General features: G+C 41.8%; 1 protein-coding gene across 1 annotated transcript in view; it reads right to left on the minus strand.

The window, feature by feature from the left end:
- Positions 1 to 25,986, minus strand: part of LOC120936145 (cytochrome P450 2K1-like) — a 51,081-nt gene that overhangs the window by 16,612 nt on the left and 8,483 nt on the right. The window contains exons 3-7 of the mRNA XM_040348284.1: positions 23,479 to 23,641; positions 18,251 to 18,400; positions 10,336 to 10,496; positions 6,691 to 6,876; positions 907 to 1,042 (exon numbers count right to left, since the gene is read on the minus strand). Coding sequence (XP_040204218.1) covers positions 907 to 1,042; positions 6,691 to 6,876; positions 10,336 to 10,496; positions 18,251 to 18,400; positions 23,479 to 23,641 — 796 coding nt within the window. The remainder of the gene's footprint in view (positions 1 to 906; positions 1,043 to 6,690; positions 6,877 to 10,335; positions 10,497 to 18,250; positions 18,401 to 23,478; positions 23,642 to 25,986) is intronic.

The following is a 25,986-nucleotide window of genomic DNA, read 5'->3' on the forward strand; positions in this document are numbered from 1 at the left end:
CCAAGACTGATCCCACTGTTTTCATATGCGGGCGCTGCTCACGTATGCGTTTTAAAACAGATCTTATATTTAGACTAAAATGCAATAAAAAAAGTCCCTTTAAGAGCATTGGGCGGAAGTGATGTTTTGACGTCACTTCTGCACTGCAATGATATGGACACGGGTGGGGGCCATCTTACCCTCACTTGCCTCCATGTCAGCCCAGGGACAGGACGCGATTGCCTCCTCTGCTGCCGACGGCTCCGGTAAGCGGCGGAGGGCACCGGAGAGCGGCGGGAGGGGGGACCCCTCTCCCTCTGCCGATAAAAGTGATCTTGTGGTGAATTTGCCGCAGAGACCACTTTTATCTTGAAGCAGACTGCCCGCTCTTGAAGAGGATACCGTGTTTATGGCAGCTAGCTGCTACCATAACAACTGTATTCCTCTTCAAATTAGCAATGTATAACGACTGCAGGCGGTCCGTAAGTGGCTAAAACAGTTTTATTGATATGATTTATTTCTAGTGTATTCCAAAGGCTGTTTTTTTATTTTTATTTTGAACATGTGACCAGCAGAGGACTATAAGCCCCTCCTGCTTCTGTTTCCCTGCAGACAGCTGAGAGAGAGTTAAGTCATGTGACAGCTGTATATCGATTTGGAAAACGGTACTTCAATTTTTTTAACTACAATAATTACAGTGCCATCATCCCCAAACAGAAATAGAAGGGACCATGTTAATTAAACAGTGTGTGTATCACTTTAAGGAATACATTTAAATACAAGATACAAGGCTCAAAGTCATGGTTAGTGACGACTGCCTCTATGATTTTCACTATGATGGGAATGTCAATAGAGACAAAAAAAATGATAAAATCCAGACTGTTTCACAGATTGTAATTTAATACAACTTGAATTCTTTTTTCTTACTTTGTATCTCTGGGTATTTCATCATTAGTAGGAGGCCCCATCGCAGAGTGGTTGATGTTGTCTCCATTCCAGCACCTAAAAGGTCACTCACCAACACGCTTAAGTTGTCATTGTGAAAGTACAAAGGAGATTCAGACTTCCCGTGCACAACAGAAAAGGAGGACGAAATATGAATGAAAAATCAATATTCTATCTTTAAAAAGACAATATTTCATCACATATGACAATGATAATCAATGCTGTAGTTAACACAAAGGCTTCAATGGCCAGTGCCTAGGGCAGTTGGATTAGAGGGGACATCAAAAAGCCTCAATGTTTACAAATCATGACTTTTTTGTCCCCTTGTATGTCCAACTTGTGGACAATTGTCATTAACCACTTAAGGACTGAGCCTCTTTCTGAGATTTGGTGTATAAAAACATTTGTTTTTGCTAGAAAATTACCCCCTGTTACGCCGAGCAAATTGATATCCAACATGTCACGCTTCAATGTTGCGCCCGCTCGTGGAATGGCGACAAACTTTTATCCTTAAAAAACCTCCACAGGCAAAGTTAATTTTTTTTTTACAGGTGGCATGTTTTGAGTTACAGAGGACTAGAATTATTGCTCTCGCTCTAACGATCGTGGCAATACTTCACATGTGTGGTTCTAACACCGTTTTCATATGTGGGCGCTGCTCACGTATGCGGTCACTTCTGTGCGCAAGGTCGTCTGGGCAGGGGGCTTTCAATTTTTTTTATAGGCCCCTTCCACACTGGGGCGGGAGCGGCGTTGACGTTAAAGCGCTGCTTTTTTTAAGCGGCGCTTTACCGTCAATTTCGCTGTGCTATTAGGCCAATAGCGGGACACTTTGACCCCCCGCTAGTGGCTGAGAAAGGGTTACAACCACAGCAAAGTGCCTCTGTAGAGGCCAGGATTATCTTTTACCGTCCTGCTAGTGCACCGCTCCAGTGTGAAAGCCCTTGGGGCTTTCACACTGGAGAGACAGCAGCGGCTGTTTCAGGTCGCTCTGCAGGTGCTATTTTTAGGGTTATAGCGGCTGCAAAGCGACCCATTGTGATAGGGGTCTTATTTAATTTATTGAATAGTGAAAACACTCCAGAACACCCCCAAAAAACACAAGTAGGAATGTGAGTTCCCGCTATGCAGAGATGTGAATGGGGTAGTGTCCACTTCCTCCTATGTACTTGTATAAAGCTGGCCATACACTACATAGAGATTGTACAATCAGATTTCATAATTTCATTTAGATTTACCAAAACTATGGAATAGGAGGACCCACCAAGAACTATGGAATAGGAGGACCCACCAGAACTGTGGAATAGGAGACCCACCAAGAACTATGGAATAGGAGGACCTACCAGAACTATGGAATAGGAGGACCCACCAAGAACTATGGAATAGGAGGACCCACCAAGAACTATGAAATAGGAGGACCCACCAGAACTATGGAATAGGAGGACCCATCAAGAACTATGGAATAGGAGGACCCACCAGAACTATGGAATAGGAGGACCCACCAAGAACTATGGAATAGGAGGACCCACCAGAACTGTGGAATAGGAGGACCCACCAAGAACTATGGAATAGGATGACCCACCAGAACTATGGAATAGGAGGACCCACCAAGAACTATGGAATAGGAGGACCCACCAAGAACAATGGAATAGGAGGACCCACCAGAACTATGGAATAGGAGGACCCACCAAGAACTATGAAATATGAGGACCCACCAGAACTATGGAATAGGAGGACCCATCAAGAACTATGAAATAGGAGGACCCACCAGAACTATGGAATAGGAGGACCCACCAAGAACTATGAAATAGGAGGACCCACCAGAACTATGGAATATGAGGACCCACCAGAACTATGGAATATGAGGACCCACCTGAACTATGGAATAGGAGGACCCACCAGAACAATCTATCAATTTGAATCAAATCAGGTAGGCCCTTGTACTACATAGCTAATGTAGATCTAAAATAGAAGGTACAATCAGATTGTACAGAAAGTGTGTAGAAGGTGTTATAGTAATGAGGAAGGTGTGGTCCTGGGTAGTGAACACTCTCTTATCTGCGAGGCAGAAAACAGTGCATGGTGGGATTCAAAGCTTCCTGAATGCCACATGATCTACAGGAATTGATGGAAGCAAAAATAATTTTTCAAACACTCAAATAAACTTATGAATTTCAAAGCTGCTATAGATGAGGTAAGTGAGATAGGCACATTGGGATGGCCGGGCCAGAAATGGCATTACAAAAGGCTTCTATTGTGAAATTCTGCCCAAAAAGGTGAACAGTAAACAATATCCAGAATGTATTTGCTGCAAAAAATGCTATTAAAACAAAAATATGAAAGTCCAGATCTTGTATAGTTGAGGATCACAAAACAAATGTGACAGCACACCACTGTGCTGTGTGGTCAGATTCAGCGATTGGGAGCCAATCACCATGGTTCTCAGTAGGGATGAGCTTTGTGTTCTGCTTATATTAATACCACAGGCAGGGGATCTGCAAGTATTTTCACGTGGTGTACTGTGTCCTCTGCACAGTGTGCACCTAAAGCTACGTGAATACAATTGCTGGTGTTCTCAGATTAATACCACAGACAGTGATAAGCAAGTATTGTCAGTATTTGTGCAGCTACATCTCCCTGCAGGCCATTAGTATGTCTGTCAAGGAGAGGCAGAGAGTCACAAACCGATAAAAGAGGGCAAGCAGGCTCTGCGTCTAGAGGCAACAGTGCTGGTCGTGGACACGGTGCATCCTCATCAGCACATGGCCGTGGGACACGCTCGTCCTTTTTTTCGGCTTCTGGCCATGTTGAGCCGCAACATGCCGAACACTTGGTAGAGTGGATGACCAAGCCGTCCTCGTCCTTCTCATCCTCTCTCACCCAGGCTCAGGGTACTTTGTCTGGCAAAGCAGCTGCCAATGCAGCCTCTTAGCTCTGCTCAATGGCATCAGTCAATCCTTCCCTAGCCCCAACATGTCCTCCTGAGGAGTCCCCCGAACTGTTTGACCACAGTGTTGGGTACATGCTGCAGGAGGATACGCAGCGTTTTGAAGGCTCCGATGATGGTACACAGCTAGAGGAAGGCAGTAAGGAGGGGGTGACCAAGAAGGACAGCAATCTGGCAGTCATGTTTCCCCAGGTGCAGCATACTGCTAGGTTTTCTACAGTGATGAGGAGGGAGGGGATGATGAGGTCACTGACTCCACATGGGTGCCTGATAGGAGAGAGGAGGATGAGGCACATCTCCAATGAGACAGGATGCCCTCAAGGGGCCAGCTTAAGGGCAGCACACCGACTGCATCACAATGCAGAGCTACGCATATGCAGGGCGCTGCTGTCTCTCTGCATTATTCCAAAAGTTCTTTGGTGTGGGCCTTTTTTGAGACAAGTGCATCAGATCGCACCGCTGCCATTTGCAACATATGTCACAAGCGTATCTTGCGTGGCCAAAACATCACCCGCTTGGGCACCACATGCTTGACCAGACATATGTCGACCTGCCATTCAGTTCGTTGGCAAGCGTACCTCAAAGACCCACACCAAAGAACAAAGCGGACCTCTCCTTTCTCCTCATCAGCTGGGATCTCCAACCCCACTATACCCTCAGCACCAGCTCCACCAACAAAGGCCCAATTTTTCTGCCTCTGTTCAACAGGGGCATGTAATTACAATTCTTGATCTAATATTTAACAGCAGGGCCCATTCCTGCGCCCACCAAGAGTAACTGTGAGGACTTACAGTGTTGTGGCACCAGCACCAAAGGCCCAATTTTTCTACCACTGTTCAACAATGGCATGTAATTACAAATCTTGATATAATAGTTCACAGCAGGGCGTTCCAGCACCCACCAAGACAAACTGTGAGGGCTTACAGTGTTGTGGCAACACCTATGGCCCAGATTTCTGCAGTGTATATACGACAGGCCCCTACTTTCAAACATCCAACTTACAAACGACTCCTACTTGCAAACGGGAGACAACAGGAAGTGAGAGGAAATCTACCCCCTAAGAAGGGAAATTCTCTTATGTAAGAGGTGTCTCCTGTCCACTGATGCTTCATCACAATCCTTGTTTCACTAAAAACACCAAATTTTCAAAAGAACTTTTGCCATTGGGACAGAAAGTGAGGAGCAATCTTCTGAACAGATGAAACAGACAGCAAAACAAATGTTACAGGGGTGATAACCCTTCTCTATGTTTTCCAAAAAGATAGATTTTTTGGCAGGAGCTGCACTTTAAAAATGTACTAGTTCAAAATTACAAACAGATTCTACTTAACAACAAACCTACAGTCCCTGTCTTGTTTTCACCGCATGTATACTGCTGTTCAAAGTATATAGGGCCAAAGAGGTTGGTAATGATCTGGGGGGAGGGGGGGGGACCCATGCTATTTTTCTCAATGATTTTCATCCATATTGCAGGGACTAGACATTATATTAAAGCCGCAAGCAGTTTTAAATTACTTAAATTACTTTCTTCTTTATAGTAATGTCATTTTGGGCAGGGACAGTTCTATAGGCACCCAGCAGGTACGATATTTAAAGGATTTTTTTTTTAAATTCACTTTAAGCATCATTAAAATCACTGCTCCTGAAAAACGTCAGTTTTTAAAACTTTTTTTTACATTCATACATGTTCCCTGGAGCAAGACCCAGGTCCCCAAACCCGTTTTAGGACAATAACTTGCATATTAGCCTTTAAATATTTTCTCTTTTAATTTCGAACGTTCGAGTCACATAGACTTCAATGGGGTTCTAAATGTTTGCGCGAACATTCGGTCCGTTCGAAGGTTCTGGTGTGAACCGAACGCGCGTGCACGGGGGGGGGAGGGGGGGGGGTGGTGTTCAGCTCATCCCTTGTTCTCAGTCATGTGATCACTATTATGCCTCACAGAGAGAGGTGCTTTGATAGATGGCTGCAGTTTTCAGTGAAAAAAGTAAATTATATCAGGCAAAATAATTATAACAAGCTGCTAAAGTAAAATTGTATTGCTTATGTCCAATTGTCAGTTTATAATAAAAAAAATGTAGTAGGTAGTTTAATAAAACAATTTGGCAAACTTAAGCCATATATATCATTAGAATACAGCCAAACATTGTTGAATTAGGCAAACTAGTCATACGGTTTTAATCAAGTTAACCGATGCATATGGACCCTGCTAAATTTGGCCTGGACATTTAAAGGGGTTGTAAATCTTTGTGTTTTTCACCTTAATGCATCCTATGCATTAAGGTGAAAAAACACCTTGCACTGTCCGGCCCCCCCTAGCCCCCCATTTTACTTACCTGAGCCCCGATTTTTTGACTGTGCGCGATCCCACGCTGCTTTCCCCTAGCTCCTGTGGGATCTTCATTGGATGATCGATATGATTGATAGCACAGCCATTAGCTCCCGCTGCTGTTAATCAAATCAATGAAGCGCAACCAGGGGCGGGGCCGAGTGATGGCTGCCACTGTATCACACGGGAGCGCTCCCGCAAGCTAACCTCGTTGGGAGAGCGCTTCCAAGAGGGGGGTTATCTCTTGCGGGGAGGACCCGAGGCAGCCGCCGAGGGATCCTAGAAGACGAGGATCGGAGCCACTCTGTGCAAAACGAACTGCACAGTGGAGGTAAGTATAACATGTATTTTTTTTTTTAAACTGAACCCATACAACCCCTTTAACTATTTATGACTCTCCTTCATGAAAGAGATACATATATCCAAGTATTCGATTATTTATCTATTTGGTAATTGAATGGCAATTAACAGTAATTGAGAAAACATAACTTGTACCTCTTGCTCTTGTCTTGCCAGAAACGCATCAATAAGGTTCCTTTGGTCATTTACGTCCAGTGTTTTCTTCTGTTTTGTAAATACCTCCCTTATATAAGCATACGTGTCTTCAACATTTTGAAAAACTTTCTGATGGCTGCCAGGAAGCATCCCTACCAGTCTTGGAAACATGTTGTAAAGCTTAAGGGAAAAAAAAAACAATGAATTTCTTTTTCGAAATGCAATTTATATAACTGTAATTGACTAAACAATTGCTTAATTCAGGTCCTTACTTTCCACCCAAAAAATAACATTGACTGCATTACATGGGTTTACAAAGGGCCAATACAAATACAACTTGATAAAAAAACATTAACAATATAAAATAAACAATTTGACAAATGTTACCAAAAATAATCTTTAAGTGTCCATAAAGTACAAGAATTGAACTAGGATCATCTTTATCCTTACCATGCCTGCCCAAGGATGTTACCAAACCTATGCACTCTTACTTTCCCTCAGGTATCTAGCTCCTGGAAGAACCCATGAACCAAATGGGCATTGGTTCTAAAACAATTTGTCTTATTTCACAGACTCCCTAACCACCAAGCTGCTGTGACAATCATCCTTTCAACCAACCACACCTTTTAGCTGTTATAAAAACATGAAATGAGAAAGGGTAGATGGTGGAAAGCTTCTTACTTTGCCTGAACATTCTGGTCTAAGGTCCCAGCATTCAGGATCTACACTTGTGGCTAAAATCAGCTAAGGCTTCATGTACACAAGCCTACACTGGTAACTCCTAAACTTGACTTTAGAAGCCTTTGGTGTTTTTTTTTGCCAAAGCCCCCAAAGTCAACTCCATAAAAGCCTATGTGTCCATGTACACATATGCTTTTAGCAGAGTTTAGGATCTGCCACGCTTAGGTGTACATGAAGTCTAATGCCGCATACACAAGGTCAGAATTTCCGCCAGAAAAAGTCCATGTGTATGCCCCATCTGACTTTTTCTGTTGGAATTTCCGATGGACTTAGATAGAGAGCAGGTTCTCTATTTTTCCGTCGGAAATTCCGACTGAGTTTTTCCCGTTGGAAAGTCCAGCAGTGTATACACGGCATACGACTTCTACCATCCTCCAATTTAGTCTCCTGTGTTAAAACTTTTCAGATACTTTCTTCCAATTTCCACTTAGTAATGCAAACCTTAAATTAATTGTTCTTCTTTGACCCAACATACTCTTTATCACACACTGTATGATTACCACTAGGAAGACAATAGCAGCAGCCTGAAAGCAAAAAGACCCCCCGCATGCCAATCATTTTTTGCGTCACTTAACTTCACAAACCCAATTGCTCTCTAAAATGGCACAAAGGAATAGTTTTAGTCGGGCAAAGGACTTAGTCCCAACACATCCCCATTACTGCTTTTTTGTAAAGTGTACACGTTGAAACCTTGCCTTTCACCTACCCCTACATTATTGTAGCGGTCTTCCTAACCCTCCCCCTTCACTAGAGATTTAATGGGCAATGCACTCTCCCTTCTTTTTAATCTAAGTTTATTAAAACATTATTTTTTTAAAACTGAATAAAACACAAATGTTACTTACAGTATGTACCTTCTTTAGAGGTATCCACCCATTAATTGTAATATTCTCTAATAGAGGTATTTGGGTATATTACTTGGCTATGATGAATATGCCTAATACCTCTCTGGAGATCTATATTTTTCAACTAGGTGTTTGAGGGGGAACTACAAGTTCCAGCTGACCTGCTCATCAGACCTGCTCATGGTATGTGCTTGTTCTTGAACTGTTTGCAAAGTTAGCACACCTGAACTGTTACCTGTTCCTAGCCTGACATTATCACGAGCCATACATAAAGGGAAAACCTATCATGGATTCTGAGCAGGCTCAGATGTTTGCACAGGAACTTTGCCGTTTATCTCATCAAGTTCAGGAAATGGCCACAGAGCTCACCAGGGTGCAATCTCCTACTACCATCGCTACAAAAAAAAGCATACCAGAGGGAGTGGAGGGAGGGGCTTCAGCCTATTCAGGTAACAAGGCCTCAGAGATGTCAGTCTGGGTGAAAGCCAAAATCCTATCCTCAGAGATAATGGGTTGTGGAGGAAGCGGAGGTGGAGACTCTGATAAAAAAACTGCGAGACAAGGAGTCAGCCTTAATGTTTTTGAAGTTGCAAAACCCTTTGCGGTCGCCAGAAATACGGTCAGGCAAAGGAATTTTTGGTTCAGATGGAGTTTTTGTAGCGATGGTAGTAGGAGATTGCACCCTGGTGAGCTCTGTGGCCATTTCCTGAACTTGATGGGATAAACGGCAAAGTTCCTGTGCAAACATCTGAGCCTGCTCAGAATCCATGATAGGTTTTCCCTTTATGTATGGCTCGTGATTATGTCAGGCTAGGAACAGGTAACAGTTCAGGTGTGCTAACTTTGCAAACAGTTCAAGAACAAGCACATACCATGAGCAGGTCTGATGAGCAGGTCAGCTGGGACTTGTAGTTCACCGCTGCAGACGAAAGGTGGGATGAGCAGGTCAGCTGGGCCTTGTAGTTCACCACTGCAGATGAAAGTGGGATGAGCAGGTCAGCTGGGCCTTGTAGTTCACCGCTGCAGATGAAGGTGCTACAGGAGAGTAGGGTAAAGCGTAGTCTAGGCAAGCCGGGTCATTCACAGGTAGATCAGAGTTCAAACGGTACCGAATCAGAAGCGAACAAACAGGGTCAAACGAGCCGGGTCATACACGAATATACAGAGCAGAAAGTCAGGCTGGGTCACACAGTGGCAAACAAGGTAACTCTATCACGAGCACTGATTGGATGAAGACACAGGTGATTTAAAGGTGAGCTGGCCAATCACTTGTTGTTTCCCAGGCAAAGGTTGTGTCAGGTGAGTGTGCTGGGTCCTAAAGGGATCCTGGTACTGACACTTGATTTTTTTTTTTAGATTGTGGCATGATGTGTGGCTTTTTGTGATCTGCTAGCAAGCTTCACTTTGTCAGACAGCTTCTATTCATGTGATTTCTTGATTCAACAGGTCTGACAGTAATCAGGCCTGGGTGTGGCAAGTGAAATTTAGCACAACTTTTAAAAAAATTGTGGTTAATTACAGTTCATTCATGATTCAGCATGGAAGGGGGCAATTACTTTTCACATAGAGCCAGGCAGGTTTGCACTGTTTTTTTCCCTTAATAAATTAAATAATAATTTAAAAACTGCATCTTATATTTACTCTTTAATCTTTGTGTAATATTACAATTTGTTTGATGATCTGAATCATTTAGGTTTGAGAAATATGCAAAAAAAATATTAAAAATCATGAAGGGGCAAATACTTTTTCACAGCACTGTATATATTTATATTCAACCACCCACCACACCAACCTCTATTGGAGGGAAATCAACCGGACAGGTTATAAAATCGATACCAATTATACCAACTGTTGCCTTGGGCAAGCTAAGCTATGCATTCATTTTATGTGCCCCGAAAGGTACTGGTCCCAACACTTCAGGCTCCCCCCTAATATTATAGGTAATAGAATCTTTTAAATTGTTTTCCAACAAGGTCTGATGGTTTTTAAAATCAGTAGAACATTTGAACTGAAGAGATAAAAATCCATCCTTTCAACTGATGGTTACACTTACTATATTCATAAAATTTCCAAAGCTCTTGATATTTTCATTAATTTTTCTAATGAGGTTCAGTATGATTGGATCATCATATTCAAATCTGTCACCCAGTAATATAGACACGATTATATTGGCTACCGCAGCATTGATGATAGCCAAATTTTCAAAGGGTTCCCCTGAAAGAGAGAACAAATATTTGAAATAACTAGATTTATGTCAAATCTATGCAATTCTTTCTTTTTTTTAAAGCAACAATATTATCTTGGATTAGTGGGACCCAACCTGGCTGATTGGCCTTCAGACTTTTAGGATGAAATGTCTGACAAAACCATCTTCTGTTGGTATATGCATCATAGGCTTCTTCCAAACATTCCTTTCTCTTGGTTTATATAATTTACATACAACAATATACAGGTCTGTAGCAAAAAGGTAAAACAAACAAACTATGGGCCTAATCCACAAAACTGATACGCCGTCGCATCCCTGTTTCTATCTATGGAACTGATCCACAGAATCAGTTTCCAATAGATAGCAGAAGATCCGACATGTGTAAGGGACTTACACTGTCGGATCTTAGAATGCAGTACCGCAGCCGCCGCTCGGGGCATTTCTCGTCGAAATGCCGATTCGGGTATGCAAATTAGCACTTACGGAGATCCACAAAGCTTTTCAGCTTCGTTTTTTCTCCGTAAGTATTAGTTTGCCGTCGCAAAATTAGGGCTGCTTTTACAAGGTGTAAAGTTAGTACACCATGTAAAAGTAGACCCTTCTTTCCCGCGACCCTGTAAAAAAAAAATTCAAATATTTTTTTCCCCGCCGCATCTCTTTTTTTTCCCGAGGCAACTTTTTTTACCCGGCGCGATTCACAAAACTCGGCGTAACGTAATTTCGCGCAATGCACGTCGGGAAAATGACGTCGGGAGCATGCGCAGTACGTCCGTCGCGGGAGCGCGCCTAATTTAAATGGGACTCGCCCCATTAGATTAGGAACGCCTTGCGCCGGACGGATTTAAGTTACACCGCTCAAAATTAGGTAAGTGCTTTGTGGATCGGGCACTTAGGTAGAGATTTTGCGGCGGTGTAACTTAAATGGCAAAAGTTACGTTGCGCCGGGTTTTTGTGGATTAGGCCCTTTGTTAGTTTACTGGTGATTTGTAGAGTGATGTTGTTTGTATTTTACAAAAAAACTGAATTAACCACTTCAAGACCGGACTGTTTCTACCCCCTTCCTGCCCAAGCAATTTTTCAGTTTTCAGCATTTGTTACACTTTGACAATTGCTCAATCATGCAACACTGTACCCAAATGTTTTCCGTATCATTGTTTTGATGCAGATTTTTTTTGGTTGTATTTAATCACCACTGGGGTTTTTGTTTTATTATTTCATTTTTTTGTTGTATAAAAGAAAAGCCCAAAATTTAGAATTTTTTTTTTCTTTTATAAAACTTTGCAAAAAAAATCTTTCTACCAAAATGTGTATCAAAATGTATTCTCCTAGATTTCGTTGGGGGGGGGGGGAGGGAATAAATAAAAAATCAGTGTATATTATTTAGCATGTGTGAAAGTTATAGAGTTACAGGGCCGGATTCAGATAGGTTAGCGGATCTTTAGATCTGATTTACGATCTGCCGCCGCAAGTTTTTGAGGCGAGTGCTTAATTCAGAAAGCACTTAAAGGGTCACTAAAGGAAAAACATTTTTTTGCTGAAATGACTGTTTATTGGGTATAGAGACATAAAAGTTAACTGATTCCTTTTAAAAATGATTAAAAATTTAATTTAATCTATCATATAATGTGCCTCTAGTTTCACTTTCGACTTTAAAGGTACATACATGAAGTTCCGGGTGAGAGGTCAGTCGGGAAGACTCACAGAACAAAAACAAACAAATCCAGGGCAGTGTTTTGTTTTTAAAATGAATCTGATTGGTTCTGAGGAGTTTTAGACACACAGTAATGACAGCTTAGACCACCGTGAGAAAGCTCCCAGTACCATGGTTATAAGGAAACAGGCAACCAGGAAGTGTAGAGATCACAGCAGAATTACAGCTACTTCAAAGCAAAAACGAACAATGAGGACATGAAACCAGGACTGCAGTAAGGTAAAGGAAGCTATTTAGCTAAAAAAAAAAATTCCTTTAGTGACCCTTTAACTCAAAACTTGCGTCGGCGTATCGTAAAATCCCCTGGCGGAATTCAAATTTCGCGGCTAGGGGGAGTGTACAATTTAAATCAGGCGCGTCCCCGCGACGATCCAACAGCGCATGCGCCGTCCGCAAATTTTCCCAGCATGCATTGCTCCAAATGACGTCGCAAGGACGTCATTGGTTTCGACGTTAACGTCAATTACGTCCGGCCGTGTTCGCGAACGACTTACGCAAACGACGTAAAAAATTCAAAACTCGGCGCGGAAACGACGGCCATACTTAACATAGGATACGCTATAGCAGGGGTAACTTTCCGCCGGAAAAAGCCAAACGCAAACGACGTAAAAAAAGGCGACGGGCGGTCGTTCGTTTCTGAATCGGCGTAAATGCTCATTTGCATATTCGACGCGTAAAAGACACGGAAGCGCCACGTAGCGGCCGGCCTGGAAATGCAGCCTGAGATCCGACGGTGTAAGTCACTTACACCTGTCGGGTCTTAGGGATATCTATGCGTAACTGATTCTATGATACGACTGGCCGGCCTTAGAGATACGACGGCGTATCAGGAGATACGCCGTCGTATCTCCTATCTGAATCTGGCCCACAGAGTCTACAAACTATGTTATATATACTGTATTTGAAAATTGCTCATTCCGTATGTACTGATTGCCTATCCTATTTGTTGAGGCCATAAAATGCCAGTACAGTACAAATACCCCCCAAATGATGCCTTTTTGGAAAGGGAAAAGTCCAAAGTATTTACTATGTGGCATGGTGAGTTTTTTGCAGTTGTATTTTTTTTTTGTCCCAATTTTTGGGAAAAAGAACACATTTAATAAAAACTTTTCTTTCTAACAAAGTTGTAATTTTAACAAGTTATCTTTTACACACATTATAGGTGTTCTGCCTCCAGGAGGATAATCATTAAGTTGTTATGCCTGCAATATTAGATTTGACCACAAGATGGAGCCGGTGGTAAATTTACTGTTTTTGAAGAATCTAGAAACTGTTCACCTTTCATAAAAATACCGATCATTCTTCAGTCTAAAGAAGAGAGAAAGATGCATCCTGGGAACTCAGAATCAATCTTAGAGACTGAAAGAAGGAATCAGCTATCAGAGCACAAAAACTTGCATCCACTTGCATCTCCTAAACGCAGCATCGTTGGTGAGAATGACTTATCACCATCTACAGCAGGAATATGCAATTAGCAGACCTCCAGCTGTTACAAAACTACAAGTCCCATCATGCCTCTGCCTCTGGGTGTCATGCTTGTGGCTGTCAGAGTCTTGCTATGCCTCATGGGAATTGTAGTTCTGCAACAGCTGGAGGTCCGCTAATTGCATATCCCTGATCTACAGCCTAGCTTATTCATTGTATTCCTGTATACTTCATATATTGATTATATCTATCTGTATTTGTGTTTTCTTAATAGTTTCACCCACCCTGTTTTGTTATTAAAGCTTCAAAATTACACTCCGTATGGCTTATTGCAGAATAGGAGGGTTTAGCTGCATGTCAAGCTACACACAGGGAAACATGTAGCGGGGTCAGAACAATAGGCATACTTACAATTACAATTACACACAAATATTTTTCCTACTCCTTTAACCACTTGCCAACCAGCTGCCATCATTATAGAGCGGTAGGTCTGCTCATTCCCACAAATCGCCATACATGTATGCTCCTTTAAGAGCCATAGCAGGCACGCCCGAGCTGCCGGAGGTGCGCCCACATGACTGGAGGCCGCGATGTCCGCTGTCCACCCATGATCAAGGGCACGAGAGCCAGAATGGGGATCTGTGTATGTAAACACACAAATCCCCATTCTGACAAGGGAGGAGAAACAGATCTGCTGTTCCAAGTAATTAGGAGCAGCACTCTGTCTCCTCCTGCAGTCAGCCCAGCCCCATACAGTTAGAAATTCCTTGAGCTCCCCCTAGTGTTAACCCCGTCCCTGACAGTGACATTTACACAGTAATCAGAGCAAATTTTATAGCACTGATTGCTGTATAAAGTGTCAAAAGTGTCCGATTTGTCTGCCGCAATGTCGCAGTCCCGCTAAAAATCGCAGATCGCAGCCATTAATAGTATAAAAAAATTAAAAAACAAGCCATAAATCTTTCTCCTATTATGTAGACACTATGGCCCGGATTCTCAAAGGAGTTACGCCGGCGTATCTGCAGATACGCCGTCGTAACTCTGAGTGCAGCCCGTCACAACTCGGCGCCTGATTCATAGAATCAGATACGCCTCACAGTTGCCTAGATACGAGCGGCGTAAGTCTCCTACGCCGTCGTATCTTATGGTGCATATTTACGCTGGCCGCTAGGTGGCGCTTCCGTATATTTCCGCGTAGAATATGCTAATTAGCTAGATACGCCGAATTCACGAACCTACGTGCGCCCGGCGTATCAAGATACGTAATTTACGTAAGACATACGCCGGCGTAAAGTTACCCCTCATAAAGCAGGAGTAAGTCATGTTAGGTATGGACGTTGGAAACGTACGAACAGTGTCATATTTTACGTTGTTTGCGCAAGTCGTCCGTGAATGGGGCTGGACGTAAGTTATGTTCACGTCGACTAGGCATTGAGCAGGCGTAATTTAATTAGAAAATTCGACGTGATACTGAGCATGAGCGCGCATGCGCTGTTCGAAAAAAGCGTAATTTACGTGGGGTCATGATTATTTTACATAAAACACGCCCCCCTGTTCCTCATTTGATTTAGGCGCGCTTACGCCGGCACATTTACGATATGCCGACGTAACTTTGGACGCAAGTGCTTTGTGAATACAACTACGATACGCTACGCCCGCTTACATTTACGCCGCCCTATGAGAATCTGGGCCTATATTTTTTGTGTAAAACAAACAATATACGCTTATTGCAATTCATATTTAAAAGAATGCATTTCGGCCTAAACTGAAAAAAATTGGATATTTATTATAGCAAAAAGTTAAAAATATATATATTTTTTCAAAATTCAAAGATAAGATAGGGGGCGCAGTGAATTACACTTATAATAAACGTAACATGTGGAATACAATTGATCAAAAAAGAAAAATGTATATAAACAAAAATGTCTTCTGAAATGTCCATCAATCTTCAGTGAAATAACCAAATAAGCGTGATATATTCAAACAAAATTTGTAGAAGTCCTCCAACACTATAGACATCTGAGCGGGCAGACTGGAGGAGGTATTGGTGCATCCCTACTTGGTACGATCAGTATACTGAAGCTACAATTTCTGGCACCAAATGTTCAGTACTGTGGGGGCAGTAACAGTTTTACTAAATAGAGCAGTAGCTAAACATAGGCAAGGTTTCAATAGAGGTATTTTTTTTTTTTACACAGTTCAACTTTTTTAGCCTCCCTGGCGAAATGATTATTTCAGAAAAAAAAAGGTTCTGAAAGCGGTACAATTATTTTGCAAGGAAATTTGGCGTTTTATACTGTAGGCCTGCAATGTTTAGGAATAACTCACTTAAATCTGACCAAACAAGAGTCTTGTAGGCTTCCCGGGTATGATTTTTTTTTTTTTTTTTTTTATAAATTATAATATAATAAATAATTATAAATAATTATAACAAATAATAATATAATTATAATAAAAATTATTCAATAATGTAATCAACTCAAAATCACTGAAATTTGCTCTGTTGCAGAATTGTCGCTGTCATTACTTTTATTTTTTTATGACGAATTTCCCCACAAATCGCTATCGCACAATTCTGCAAGTGATTATAATTTATTATCGCTGTTTTCTAGCTGATCTAAAACAATTTTTGACATAAAGGGACACTTTTGGTTGCTATGGACAATCTACAGTTTGCAGGCAGAAAGAAACGTTTTTATTATATAAAAGAACATGTAGGACACTGGGCAGACCACTAGGGACAAGGGGGGTGTGTATTTTTTACATACAGTACTGTAATCTATAAGATTACAGTATACTGTATGGAATGTGTTTGTTTACCTTTTTGAATTTGGCGCCGTTCTGCGCTCCCGTGCGTCATAACGTCGCAGGGAACGGAGATCGGCGGCACAGGAGGACGCTGTGTGAATTGAGCGAGGTCCCGCTCGCTCACACAGCGCGGTGGCATCGCTGGATGTAGGGACAAGGTAAGTAAACACTGTCTGTGGATCCAGCGAGGCAAGCCCAAGTCTGACTTGGGGTTACTGATCCTAGCACAAAAATCTAACCCCGAGTCAGACTCGGGAATACCGCCAGGGGGGTTAATATGTTTGATTGGAGAGATTTTAACCACTTGCTGACCAGCCGCCACATTTTTACTGTGGCAACATGGCTCGGCTGGACGAAACAATGTTTTGTTACGTCGCTTCGCCCTGTGGCCACTAGGGGCGCGGGCCCGTTGCTCGCCCCCAGAGCCAATGCGAGTGCCCGGTGTTGACCGCGATCACTCATGAGAAACGGGAGCTGTGCGATTTTTTTTACCAGAAATATGTAAAAGAATACATATCGGCCTGAACTGAGGAAAAAAAATGTTTTTTATTTAACCTCCCTGGCGGTATGATTCTGTCTGGAATTACGTACCAAAAGCGGTACAATTATTTTGCAAGGAAATTGGCGTTTTATACTGTAGGCCTGTAATTTTTAGAAATAACTCACTTAAATCTGACCAAGCAAGAGTCTTGTAGGCATCCCGGGTATGATTTTTTTTTTTAAAACAAAATTATAATATAATAAATAATTATAAATAATTATAACAAATAATAATTTAATTATAATAAAAATTATTCAATAATGTAATCAACTAAAAATCACTGAAATTTGCAGTTGCAGAATTGTCGCTGTCATTATTTTATTTTTTTTATGACGAATTTCCCCGCAAATCGCTATCGCACATTTCTGCAAGTGATTATAATTTATTATCGCTGTTTTCTAGCTGATCTAAAACCATTTTTGACATAAAGGGACACTTTTGGACAATCTACAGTTTTTAGGCAGAAATTACATTTTTTTATTATATAAAAGTACATGCAGGGCACTGGGCAGACCACTAGGGACAAGGGGGGTGTGTATTTTTTACATACAGTACTGTAATCTATAAGATTACAGTATACTGTATGTAATGTGTTTGTTTACTTTTTTGAATTTGGCGCCGTTCTCCGTCCCCGTGCGTCGTAACGTCGCAGGGAACGGAGATCGGCGTCACACGGGGACTGTGAATCGAGCGAGGAGGTCCCGCTCGCTCACACAGTGGGTGGCATCGCTGGATCCAGGGACAAGGTGAGTAAACCAAGCCTGTGGATCCAGCGAAAGGTAAGCCCGTCCAGCCCGAGCGTGACTCGGGTTTACCGATCCTAACATGTAAAACCAACCCCGAGTCACGCTCGGGTTTACCGTCAGGGGGGTTAATATAGCAAAAAATAAACGATATTGTGTTTTTTTTTTTTCAAAACTATCGCTGTTCTTTTGTTTATAGCACAAAAAATAAAAACTGCAGAGGTAATCAAATAACACCAAAATAAAGCTCAATTTGTGGGAAAAAAAGGAGACAAATTTTGTTTGGGTACAACGTTGCACGGCCGCGCAATTGTCAGTTAAAGTAAAGCAGTGCCAAATTTTAAAAAGTGCTCTGGTCAGGAAGATGGTAAAATCTTCCGGGGCTGAAGCGGTTAATGTTACTTTAATGAACTTGGCACAAATAGAAGTGAATGGAAATCTCCCAACTGCGGAACACACATCAGCAAAGAGGGACAAATCAGGAGTGGGACTTCATTGGGATTACATGGAACTGGTACACTGGTATGAACTCACCTTTGTAGGTTCTGATTTCTTGCATTAAACATTGTGCTTCCTCTTGAATTTTGTTTTCTATAGATCTCTTTCCCATTCCAAAATCCCGTAATGTTGAAATTGTAAACCTCCTCATTACTTTCCAATTCTCTCCATTGGCACAAACTATACCTGAAAAGATTTGACATTTTTGAAGATTATTTAAGGCAAACCAACTTTTTGTTCTCTTTACTGAATTACTTTATGTCACAAAGTATCCTATATTTCAACTTCATATAGCTAATAAACCGTTATGACTGTACATTTTCCACCTTTTGTATCCATTAAAGCTCAAAAGATTGTAGGCTCCTCCATTTCATATATTAAAGCATAGCTAAACACAAGTACAAAAATGCCATATATTGCCTTTTACCAGTCCATAGATGTGTTGGTGACGGTAGTTTTATTCGTTTTTTTTTTTAGTTTTTTTTTTCCTTTATGTTCAATTGGTGATGCCAGTAACACACTTCCTGTCCTAGGGTGACAACTCTCATTCACTGTACTGTGTCTAGGGAGGAAAAGAGTTGTTGTCTAAAAAAAAGAGTACCAGAAAGGCTCATAACATTGTTAGAGATTTCAATTTATTGCACAGGAAGTTACAAGGACACTGGGCCAGATTCACAGAACAGATACGACGGCGTATCTCCTGATACACCGTTGTATCTGTTGTTCTATTTATGCGGCTGATTCATAGAATCAGTTCCGCATAGATAGCCCTAAGATCCGACAGGTGTAATTAACTTACACCGTCGGATCTTAGGATGCAGTACCTCGGCCGCCGCTGGGGGGAGTTTGCGTCGTATTCCAGCGTCGGGTATGCAAATTAGCAGTTACGGCGATCCACAAAGGTTTTTTCCCGTTGTTATGTCGACGCAAGTCTTAGTTTCCCGTCGCAAAATTAGGGGTACTTGAACATGGTGTAAAATTACCCCACCATGTTAAAGTATGCCCGTCGTTCCCGCGTCGCTTTTGAATTTTTGTTTTTTCCCGGGGTAAGTACGTTACGCACGTCGCGATTCACAAACACGTCGCGCCGCCGTAATTTCGCGCAAAGCACGTCGGGAAAATTGCGAACGGAGCATGCGCAGTACGTCCGGCGCGGGAGCGCGCCTAATTTAAATGGTACCCGCCCCATTTGAATTGGGCGGGCTTGCGCTGGACGTGTTTACGATACACCGGCGCAAGTTTACAGGTAAGTGCTTTGTGGATCGGGCACTAACACTGAAAACTTGCGGCGGTGTAACGTAAACGGGTTACGTTACACGGCCGCAATTCTATGTGAATCTGGCCCACTATTTCTAGCAGGTACTTATCTGTACTTACAGAACATGTACTTATGCAGCCAACCACCTAAGAACTGGTATGTTGAAATATATTATATGATGGTTCTTATGTTTATAATTTTTTTAATAACATGTAGCCTAACACATTGTATGTAATCCATTGTAAGCTTTGACACATTCTTTATTGCTGACTTGTATCATAATAGATTGTAAGCTCATTGATATTCTCTATTACTGCCTTATATCCAAATAGACTGTAAACTGTTTCACCTTCTGCATTACTCCCGTATTATAATATTAGACTATAAGCTGGTCGATCTTCTCAATTACTCCCTTATACCCTAATAAAGTATAAACGCTTAAGTAAGGAAAAGTTCTGGACACTCGCGCTCAAAACGAATGCCTTTATTTTAGAAAAAAGATGATAATCCAAAAATACAAGCCACAGCAAACAGCGGAACACAGGACATGATGCGTTTCACACTACCTTTGCATGTTACACGTTAGCTCAGATGGTTGCTGTACAACCACGCCCGACATGTTTCGTCACATCGACTTAATCATGGCATTGCTCGTGATTAAGTCGATGTGACGAAAAACATGTTGGGCGTGGCTGTATGGCAACCATCTGAGCTAATGTGTAACATGCAAAGGTAGTGTGAAACGTACCATGTCCTGTGTTCCGCTGTTTGCTGTGGCTTGTATTTTTGGATTATCATATTTTTATATTACAAATATATAAGAGGTCCATACAGTGAACTTGGTGTTGAATTATTCACTTTACGGTCAACACTGAGGACAAGGGGGCACTCTTTACGTCTAGAGGAAAAGAGATTTCACCTCCAAATACGGAAAGGTTTTTTCACAGTAAGAGCTGTGAAAATGTGGAACAGACTCCCTCCAGAGGTGGTTCTGGCCAGCTCAGGAGATTGCTTTAAGAAGGGCCTGGATTCTTTCCTAAATGTACAGAATATAACTGAGTACTAAGATTTGTAGGTAAAGTTGATCCAGGGTAAATCCGATTGCCTCTGGAGGGATCAGGAAGGAATTTTTTCCCCTGCTGTAGCAAATTGGATCATGCTCTGCTGGGGTTTTTTGCCTTCCTCTGGATCAACTGTGGGTATGGAGTTGGGTGTATAGGATTTTACTGTGTTTTTTATTTTGTTTTTTTATTTTTTGTGGTTGAACTGGATGGACTTGTGTCTTTTTTCAACCTGACTAACTATGTAACTATGTAACTATGTAACTATGTAACTATCTGAGCTAACGTGTGACATGCAAAGCTGTTCCAGGAAGCGGCGAGCCAAGCTTGAGCAGCGAGTGGTGGTGAGACTCTATTCGCATACCTTGGGTCCGCCGTGACCATTATACACTGGCTTGGGCACTTATTGGAAGTTTGCTGTGATATTTGCTGCTCGTTTTTAAAGAGATCTAGGTGAGTCTATTGGTTAACGTGTACTCAGTGTTTTTCAAAACTGGTTTTACGATATTACACTATTTTTGTGCACTTTTTATTATTTACATGCGGAGAGATCCGGTATTTACACGGCTGGAATTTTGGAACATCTGGTAAACCTTTCTGTGAGGTTTGTTCATGCTTACATGCCAAGCACAGGAGTGTAAGGCATATAGAGTTGGTGAGTGTTTTATCTGACTGGAGAGGAATCACTGGCACTCGGGCGTGGTGGATGATTAGAAGATAATTACACACAATCAACGATTGAATTCATATTAATGGACTTTATGCTTTATATACACTTTGTTTATATATTTTATTCACAAGTGTCACAGGGTGATTTACATAATATGTTAACACTTTGTTCACATTGAAGGTCTGTGAAAACAGACTTTCCTTATATTTTCTTTAAAGGGGTTGTAAAGGAAAAAAAAATGTTCCCCTAAATAGCTTAATTTACCTTTGTGCAGTCCTCCTTCACTTACCACATCCTTCCATTTTGCTTTTAAATGTCCTAATTTCTTCTGAGAAATCCTCACTTCCTGTTCTTCTGTCTGTAACTCAACACCGTAATGCAAGGCTTTCTTCCTGGTGTGGAGAAAGCCTCTTGAGGGGGGAGGGAGCGAGCATGAGAGTCAGGACACCCACTAACACACAGCTCCTTTCTCTATCTGCAGAAAGCCTCTTGAGGGGGGAGAGGGCGAGCAGGCAAGTCAGGACACTCTCTACTTTGCAGATAGAGAAAGGAGCTGTGTGTTAGTGGGCGTCCTGACTCTCCTGCTCGCCCCCTCCCCCCTCAAGAGGCTTTCCCCACACCAGGGAGAAAGCCTTGCATTACGGTGTTGAGTTACAGACAGAAGAATAGGAAGTGAGGATTTCTCAGAAGAAATAAGGACATTTAAAAGCAAAATGGGAGGATGAGGTAAGTGATGGAGGACTGCACTAAAGTAAAGGAAGCTATTTAGGGAAACAAATAATTTCCTTTACAACCCCTTTAAGCGCTACTTATTTTTATACACTATTTACTTTGTAGAGTTTAAAAATAATATTTCACTGTTTTTTTCAATGCCCAAAATACATTTCATTTCTTTTCTGCAGTAAAGAGCCTGCTTGCATGCAGTTTTGTAAATAGGGACTGATACCCTAAACAATAGTAAGATCTTCAACCTTCATCTCTCCTTCATCTCTCCCTTAGATATAATATTTTGTTTCATTATGGGGTTGATTTACTAAAGACAAATGAACTGTTGACTCTGCCAGGGAAGTTACACCTTTCAAGGGATTCCCAGTGAATGTGGAGAAATTACACATTGCAAAAAATACTCAGTCACGTGCAAGGAAAAAAAAAAATCAGCAGAGCTTCACATCATTCACTGAGTTATAGAGAAAATTCCCTTTCAAAGTACAACATGCTCTGCAAAATAGTCTATTGGACTTTAGTAAATCAAACCCAAAGTTTACTCTTTCAGAAATGTTTAAACATGTTGAAAAGCAACCCAATGTTTCCAAATGTTGGCCCACCAAAAGACTATGATCGCTTTTTCTGCTACATCACAAGTGCCAGCCTAGCCAGTCTTAAAACTTCATAAATCTTCAGTCCAAATCCAATTGGCCTTGAAGAGTTATTCAGACCTAATGGATTCTGAAGCATGTGTGGGACTGTGCACAGGCCTGTTAAGGAATATTTTCCAAGCAGAGCGAGTGGCATAAAGCAATAATAACCCAACAGAGGCTCAAACCTATCCCAATGTTTCTCGAAATAAAATGGAAAGTTTTGGTTTGAGCTGAGCTTTAAGGGCCAGATTCACAGCAGAGATACGACGGAGTATCTCAGATACTCTGTCGTATCTCTCAGAGTATCTATGCGACTGATTCATAGAACCAGTTACGCATAGATAGCCCTTAGATCCGACAGGTGTAATTGTTTTACACTGTCGGATCTTAGGATGCAATACCGCGGCCGCCGCTGGGGGGAGTTTGCGTCGTAAACCAGCGTTGGGTATGCAAATTAGTAGTTACGGCGATCCACAACGGTTTTTCGCGTTCGCTACGTCGCTGCTAGTCTAGTTTCCCGTCGCAAAGTTAGTCGTCGTTTTAGGTGCCCTAACTTTACACAGCACACGTATGTGCTGTATAAAGTATGGCCGTCGTTCCCGCATCGAAATTGAAAATGTTTTCCTTCTTGCGTAAGGCGTCCGGGAATACAGAAGTACGCTACGCACGTCGCCGTTCGAAAAAATGACGTCACTTCGTGCAAAGCACTGCGGGAAATTCAAAAGGGAGCATGCGCAGTAGGTCCTGCGCGGGAGCGCACCTAATTTAAATGGCACACACCCCTTTGAATTACGTGGGCTTACGCCGGAGGACGCCAGCTTAAGTTTTCACGTGAATCTGGGCCTAAGTACCTATGTAACATAATGTAACTATTTTAAAACTGTAGAGATTTATATATAGAACATTCTGTGATTTACCATTTCCATGTGCTATTCTATCAACCAATGGGTTATCTGGTCTGTCATAAAAGTCATCCGCATGGTTGATAAGGGCATCTTTAACAGTGTCATAACCACATAAGATAACCATTTTCTCCATGGCCAACTGGATGCTAAACACGGAGCCGTACTTCTCAGCTAGCTACAAAAACAATGCAACAAAACAAATTAGATATAGAGAAACAATTATGGAAACTATAATACATATATGTTGTTAGGTACCCATAGGGGGATTTAAATGGAGGCAGAAGTCAGATCTTCTTTGAGATGTGTGTTTGTGCCTTCATGACCAACAGCTCTTAGGTTACCCTAATCGTGATCTAATATGATCAGTTGTGAGTGAATGATGTGCAACAGGGACTGACCTAGCCTGTCTAATATGGGGGTGCAGTGAAAAAGAGGTCAGCAGGGAAGTGTACAGGTGGTAAGCAGGGTAGAGGATAGGGTCAGCAGTTTGTTGGACAGTGTACAGGGGTCAGCAGAGTGGAGAACAGGGGTCAGTAGTAAGTGAGGCAGAGTTTAGGGGTCAGTAGTAAGTGATGCAGAAGACAGATTTTGCCTAACAGATGAAGGGGCTTAAACAGGGATGAATAAACAGAATATGTGCCTAGTCACTTTTTACATTGCACACATATACTACAATCCTTGCACCCTCAAAATACTTCAACTTGGTATGTCACAAGTGACAGTTTCACAGATACATATAAACCTCAGTACAAAGGATAATTTCTAAAAATTTAACAATTACATCAAAATAATAAAGAATTCAAGAAGAACTTAATTAAAACCAGCAAATGTTGAGACAATGACCACTTTGGTCAGGACTATGTAATGTACAACATATTGTATAGAGTGCAAGGGTCAGGAGTAAGGAACATGCAAAACAACATAAAGAGTGCAGCATCAGGATGGGCCCACCTGTTCAAATCAGATTGTCCCCTTACATCAAGAATCCCCATCTGAGTTCCTCCTCAAACGGAGTCCCCAGAGTTGCCCCTTTAAATCAGATTCCTCCCCTCTACATCATGGTCCCCAGAGTCCCGCTCCCCCAACACCAGTGTTCCAGAATCACCCCCTCTCCCTCAATATTAGCAACCCTAGAGCATCAGGAGTGGTGCCAGAAGGGAGGAAGTCCACCCCAGCACTCCCCTAGATCCATCCATGATTTTAAAGAATTGATACTGAGGGATTGATTTACTAAAGGCAAATCCACTCTGCACTACAAAGTGCACTGCAAGTGCCCTTGAAAGTGCACTTGGAAATGCAGTCGCTGTAGATCTGAGGGGAAGATCTAAAATAGGGGGAAGTTCTGCTGATTTTATCATTCAATCATGTACAAGCTAAAATGCTGTTTTTTATTTTCCTTGCTTGTCCACTTCAGATCTACAGCAACTGCACTTCCAAGTGCACTCCAAGTGCATTTGCCTTTAGTAAATAACCCCAATGTAATACTTTTTTCTAGGAAAGTAATGTACTTTACATTTTGGGGGAATGCTTTTGGTTTCTTTTTACCTCTTTTCCATAATCCTTGGAGGTTAGTGTCTGCATAGCTTGCCATGATGACGGTCACAAAGTTTAAAACAGTAAACAAGGTGCCCATTATTTTTAATGTTTGTCCTATCTGTGCTCTACACCATGGACTTTGTATACTGTACACAGTTGGCCACTTAACCAGATTAGAGTAAATTGCATTGCTCCCATTTCACACAGGTCAATTGTTGTCCAATGAGAATTTATATTTTTTTTTAAGCATTTTTTAAGTAAAGTGCCCCAAGCTGCTCAAAAATGTCTGATGCCTACTCCCAGCTTCTTCTACTTTACAGAGTAGAAGATGGTTAGGGCAACTGAACTGGTGTCAAAAGGAAGACAGAGCAGCAGAGACTGATGCTGATTGTCCTCCGTGACATGATTCACATGGGCAATCGGTCTGTTCTGACCATTCATAAAAACCTTCTAAATGATAGGTCGGATGTATTGTACGGAGCTGAATTTCAGTACACATGCAGGGGGGTCAGTGTTTTTTTTTTTTCAGTGTAATATAACAATCTGTACTCTCTATGAAACTTTCAGAAAGCATATGGCCATTTAAGTCTTTAGTTTTCTTGCGGGCAGAAGCAAAGCCTGAGGAACAAGGATTATGTGTGCTTTCTGCTTAAAAATGAACAGCACAACCCTCTGCTTCTGCACCCCATTTTTTCAGGAGGTAGTGGAGGTTAGGAAAGAGAGGTATTTTATTTGGACTTTGGACCAAAAATACCAGGCTAAGACCCGAGGGCCTTTAAAGTGGAAGTTCACCCCAAATGTTTTTTCTAAGATTACATCCAGCATACTAATGACATGTAAAGTATGCTGGTATTTTTTTTTTCTCTGTACATACCGTGTAATTGTTATTTTCGCCGGGCTTCCGGGTTCTGATTACTGCGGGACTGTGCGTTCCTATTGAAAGCTTAGCTGATTGACGTCTGGTGAAAATCTTCCCATGTTGCA

This window comes from Rana temporaria, chromosome 4, assembly GCF_905171775.1.
Source record: "Rana temporaria chromosome 4, aRanTem1.1, whole genome shotgun sequence".
NCBI lineage: Eukaryota > Metazoa > Chordata > Amphibia > Anura > Ranidae > Rana > Rana temporaria.